The sequence below is a fragment of the Octodon degus genome, unplaced genomic scaffold (genome assembly GCF_000260255.1).
Source record: "Octodon degus isolate 3935 unplaced genomic scaffold, OctDeg1.0 scaffold00062, whole genome shotgun sequence".
NCBI classification, from domain to species: Eukaryota; Metazoa; Chordata; class Mammalia; order Rodentia; family Octodontidae; genus Octodon; species Octodon degus.
Window position 1 is genome coordinate 9,754,330 of NW_004524638.1, and position 5,832 is coordinate 9,760,161.

Sequence of the window (5,832 nt, forward strand, 5' to 3'; positions counted from 1 at the left end):
AGGCCCTTCCCTAAAAATAAAATAAAAAAATAAAATAAAATAAAAATAAAAAAGAAAAAAAGAAAGCAAAGAAAAGAAGAGGAACAGGTTCATCAGTATAGGAAAAAGGTAATAAATTCAACTTTAAAATCTGCTTTTGAGAGGTACGTCTGTGTAAGCTGAGAAAATAGTCTGATAGGGAAAACACTAAAATTGTTCATGATAATTGTCACTGGGTAGTGAAATTAAAAAAGTGATTTTTATTTTATCCTCATACAGTACTTTTCTGTTTCCACATTTTCTACCATAGGTATATTTTACTTTTATAATCAAATTGTTTCTCTGGAATGATTGAAAAAGAATAGTCAGAAAGCAAGACATAAGCCTAGCAAACATTACAGTGCAAAGAAGGTTAAAACTGAAGACAGGAACAATTCTTAGTGGTTTCAGTAGTGGTTTCCAAATAGTACTCCAAAGATTGGCATTAATTTTTCACTGGTTTTCAGGGAAATGAAAAAAATAAGGATAGTGTACTCAATTTTTCATGGAACAAAATTTAAAGCACTGCTCTTTAGTACATGTTTCTTGAAGTTTATGTTGGGGAAAAAAATCCCTTATTTTAAGAAATACAATCATTTGTTTTTTCCAACGTCAATTAACAAAACTAAAAATTGAATAGTAAGTAAATTACTGTATTTTTGTTACACTGAAAATCCAAATGTCTAGGAACCACTCAAAGAATCTAGGAGAAGGGCCAGCAAGATAGCTCAGCAGACTTAGGCAAGTGCAGGGACCAGGGTTCGACCCCTGTCACCATGCGCTGTGCCAACCACGCCTCCAGGCACACTGATCAGGCCACCAAGTCTGGCTGTGGTGGCACACACCTGTAATCCCAGCGCTGGGGAGGCTAAAAACAGGAGGACTGTTTTGAGTCTGAGCTGCAGGAGACCCTGTACCAAATACATAAACTAAAACAAACAAACAAACAAAGAATTTCAGGAGAGACTGCTAAGCAGTAAGAAAGACAGGAGAACCAACAAAGGCTGTAGACTGAAAACTAAAGACTTATAATATCAAGTGATAAACGCTACTGAGAAGTAGGATGACATACAGAATTTGAACTATCAGAGGTTACTAATGATCTTGGACATAGAAGTCTCAGTACAATGGAGTGGGAGACACAGGAGTCAGAATTCATCATTGGATGCTGTAAGAATACTGGTAAAGAATATCATAAATGTTTGTTGTCAATTTCTTTTTGTTTTTGGAGGTATTGGGAATTGAACCCATGGCCTTCACACTCAGCTTCAACCTCAGTCCTCGTTTTTTAATTTTCAAACTGGGTCTCACTAAGTCAGTAAACTGCACAGTCTGGGCTCGAAGTCCTATTTCAGTCTCCCAGAGTGTTGGATTACAGGTGTGTCCCACTACACCCAGGTCACTGTCACTGTTTGTTTTTGTGTGGTACTGGGAATTGAACTCAGGACCCCGCGCTTGCCGGGCAAGCGTTTATTCTATTGAGCTATCTGCCCAGCCCCACTGTCACTACTATTACTGTTATTTTTATTTATATATCTCTTTATTATAATACAAATTACTTTAACAATAAAAAAATACAGTTGAGATCCCTCTCTCTGTCTAAGGAGTCTTACTCCTTAAAAGGCTAGTCTGCTGCACTCTACAATTCCACTTAAAAAAAAATGACTCGGTATAAAATACATAGCTATGAATTTTGAATGTGAAAGTGTATGGTGTTGAAGACTGAACCCATGGTCTCACATACAGTAGGCAAATACTCTACTACTGCGCTACGCCCCCAACCCTGTAGGTTTTATGTATTTTTAAAGTATACCTTCTAAAGCAAAGACTCTCTCTTCCAGAGGAGGTCTGACTTTTGCCCAAACTCCTAGGAGGTTAACTCTAAATCTCTGGAACTTCCCACACGGCAGGAGTATCTGTGTCTGTGTTATTCACAATGGGGCTCCCAGATGACACATGATAGTTTATGTTATGAAGACTCAGAGTGGAGGCTGGCAATGCCAGGAAAACCACCCATGCAATTAGAAGATGTCATCAGCCTAACTTCTTGAGAAAGAAGTGTGGCTAGAAACAGAATTGAACCACATGAGCATAATTCAATCAACTGTGCCTATGTAATGGACCCTCTACCAAACTCTTGACACAAAACCTGAGCTGACTTTTAAAAAAATTTTATTTGTGTGTGTGTGTGTGTGTGTGTGTGTGTGTGTGTGGCCAGCCCAGCCCACCAGGGGGCGGGGCAGGCAGGCTGGCTGGCATGTGGTGCTGGGGGATTGAACCCTGGTCCCTGTGCTTTGCTAAGCTTGTTCTAAGTAGGTGCTTTAGACCACTGAGCCATCTCACCAGCCCGAGTTGACTTTTGTAGGAGACACTTCCAGGTCCTCATCTCGGTCCAAGAAGCCAATATTCGTAATCCCAAAGTTACATTATTGGAATCCCATCAAGTTGATTCTAATCTACCACTTATAATGCAACCCACAGCAAAAATAAAGACACTAAATTATATTTTCAATCATCGGGGAGTCAAGGGACTCTAAATCCAGCCACAAAGATGGTTTTCTGGAACCAAGAGAGCGACCCAGGGCCTCACCTGGTTTTATTTAGTAGGAGAGTGGCTTGAGGAGGATTGACTGAGAACTGTGGGAAGTAGGTGATCATTGTGAGCTGAGTTAGGTGGGTGGCCTACATTTACCTCTGCGATATGCAGAGAGGATATGCAGAGAGAGTAATCTGCATTATATAGTATCTAGTGTTTTGGCAAGTCTGGTGCTTCAGCTTTGATGTAGCCTTTCAAGCCCCAGGAAGTCAGAGCCTCTATCTCAAGGCTCCATCCCAGCTGGTGGCGTGGAGCATTAGCTCTTCCGTCCTGTCTCAATCCGCCTCACATTAAAGAGCAGCAGGTGTAGGTTACCAGGGAACCATGCATGCCACCTTCAAAGACTATCACCAGCACCTCAGCTAGACCAATGTACATTGCTTAAGGCCAACTGAAGGATAAACAGAAGTCCTGGCCAGCTCTGTACATAACAACACAAGGAAATAGTCAGGCTCAGCCAAAATGGAGACAGTCCCTCTTCTTTCAAGGAGAGCTGCTCAGGTGGTCTTCCACAGACTTTCTGGGTCAGCAATACTTGGTACAGACCGCTGCATGGTGATGCATCCCTGAGGACATTCCATCCTGACAGCCCAGAGGACAAAGGACACTTCCCAGATGCCTCTGCATCCTTGTGCTATGCTAAGACTGTAATCATGAGTACAATGCTTTGCTAAATTCTGTGAGTTATTCTAGTGAACTACTGGACTTGAGGGTAGCTGGAGAACCCTGAACTGGTATGTAGCCAATGAGGTGAGCTTGGGCTGTGTGTGATGAGAGCTGTTCTCTCCACCATACAAGTGGGTAAACTTCTTACAGTACTTTAATCTATAACTTTTCTGTTTCAAGAGACAAAGGAGGACTTCTTACCTGTATCAAAACATTTAATAGAATAATCTGCTAATGCCACAAGGAATTCAGACTGTCTACGAAGGTTAAAGGCCAGAGCTGTGCAAGCTTGTGCTGTTCGCTGAACAAGATTAAACCTATTGAGAGATCACTGGGTTAGTATCAGAAGTTCTACCAAGAATCAAAAATTTTACATTGTAGGAATCCTTAAAGGTAAAAAAATTGTTGAGCATAGTGATGCAGGTTTGTAGTCCCAGCACTAGAGAGACTGAAGTAGGAGGATCTCCACAGGTCTGAGGCCAGCCTGGGCTACATAGTGAGTTCAAATGCCAGCCTGGACTACCTGGAGAGATCCTGTCTGTCTGTCTGTCTGTCTGTCTGTCTCTCTCTCTCTCTCTCTCACACACACACACACACACACACACACAAGCCATTTAGTAGGCAAAAAAAAAAAAAAAAAAAAAAAAACCCCAACATTACAAAAGGTGCAGGTGCTATGTGTCACAGTAGGAAAACTGGATTTCACTTGCACTAAATGGGAAGTTACCAGAAGTTTTTAGCACAGTAGAATTATGACCAGGCATGTCTTTTAGGAAGACATCCCTGGCAGCAATGGCAAATAAGCTGGATACAGGGGCAAGGAAAAAAGGAGCTGTTATGGCTTGTGTCTAGATGTGCCCCCAAAGCCTCATGTGCTCACAGGGGTTTAGTGGAAGTGGCTGATAATCTAGAGCATGTGACTGTTTTGTAATGCACTGCTGGGATTGGGTACAGGAATGAAGGTGGGTGACTGCTGGATCAATCCACTGATTGGACTGGCACAGCCCTAATCCTGATAGACTGAATACAATAATAGGGACAGAAAGAGGTTCCTCTTGCTCTCCCTTATTGTTTTTGCTGTCTTCTACCACCATGAACTGCTGCCCTTCTGTCATGTGCCATCCAACCTTGCAGCCAGTGGATTATGCACTGAAACCTTAATAAGCTGTGAGCTAAATAAACCTGTCCCCATTTAACTTTGACTGTAGGGTATTTTATCTCAGTAACAAGGATAGTAGTTAACACAAGAGCTCATTTAGAAAGCTGCCAGACAACCTCAATTAGAGACACAGGCACATAACAGAAAAGCAAAAGTGAGGTTTCAGAAGTTCAGCAGAAAGAGACTTGTTTTGTAGGCATTAAATATGTGTGCAGAAGAAATGTTTTGACGGGGCTGGGGAGATGGTTCAGTAGAATAAGTACTTGCCTGGCAAGCGCAAGGGCTTGAGTTCAAACCCTAGTCCTGCTAAGTAAATAAATGAATGAATGAATGAATGAATGAATAAAATGTCTTGACATGTCAGGGCTGGAAAGGTAGCTCAGTGGTATTAAGTTCCTGCCTGGTAAGCACAATGTCCTGAGTTTGATCCCTGGTACCAAAAAAAAAAAAAAAAGTCTCACATGTCAAAGGGAGATAAGAATAAAGCTTTTAGAAGGCTGTCTTGATTAAGTAATAATCAATAGTGCTTAAAAGAACATTTCACCCACAGCTGGAATTTATTAAAAACTAAGCACTGAGCATAGGCAAAAAGAAACAAGCCTGAGAGTATAAAATAAAACATCTCGTTCAAAAAGAAGGGGGTGGTGAATGAAGACAGGAGACAGGAAAAGGAATGTTGTGGGATTGTCCTGCTTCAAGGTGGCATATAGTTAGATTTTTGGACTTAAGTGTACACATAAGAAGTATATAATTCTTTATGCCTATTTTTAAGATATATTCTAATTTTCAAACGTTTTTCATCATATTCTGCAGGGACTTAAAGTTCAACATATCAATACTTGATGAAAAATACCTGTTGTTTATGCCTAAGATGTATGATATTCAGACAGATAGTGAGGTTAAGCTTAACAGCCTAAGCTGTATGGTAATAACAATAAGCTTGTCTTCTGGATAGTTAACAACCTAAGTTTGCAGACCAAAATTAGAGAAAATTATACAGCAATTAACCACTAGGAAGAATGTATGCAATGTGTTAATTATTGAAACTGTCCTACCAATTTGGTTTGAAACTGTCTCATAGCTATTTGTTTATCAATAAAATTATGGAAAAAAAATTAAACCGAACCTATGAACCAAAAAAAAAAAAAAAAAAGAAAAGAAAAGAAAAATGAGAGAAAAAGAAGGCCGCAAGGAAAGCCAACATGTTGGCCCTAGCCTTCCCATGTCAATTAAGACTCAGGACATATGAGAACTTGTACTGTAACATCACGTAACTCAGTAGTATCCTTAATTTTCTGATCAAGGAGATTATGGGGCCAATGAGGAAAGTGATCAATGATGTAGAGTGTGCCTAAGGAGAGTCACATGGAGAGAAAACATTCTCTCAGGCTTT

General features: G+C 40.5%; 1 protein-coding gene across 1 annotated transcript in view; it reads right to left on the bottom strand.

The window, feature by feature from the left end:
* The window catches only part of Tbc1d31 (TBC1 domain family member 31), a 117,182-nt gene that overhangs the window by 96,810 nt on the left and 14,540 nt on the right, over positions 1-5,832 (bottom strand). The window contains exon 3 of the mRNA XM_023718817.1: positions 3,482-3,597. Within this exon, the coding sequence (XP_023574585.1) occupies positions 3,482-3,597 (116 nt within the window). The remainder of the gene's footprint in view (positions 1-3,481; positions 3,598-5,832) is intronic.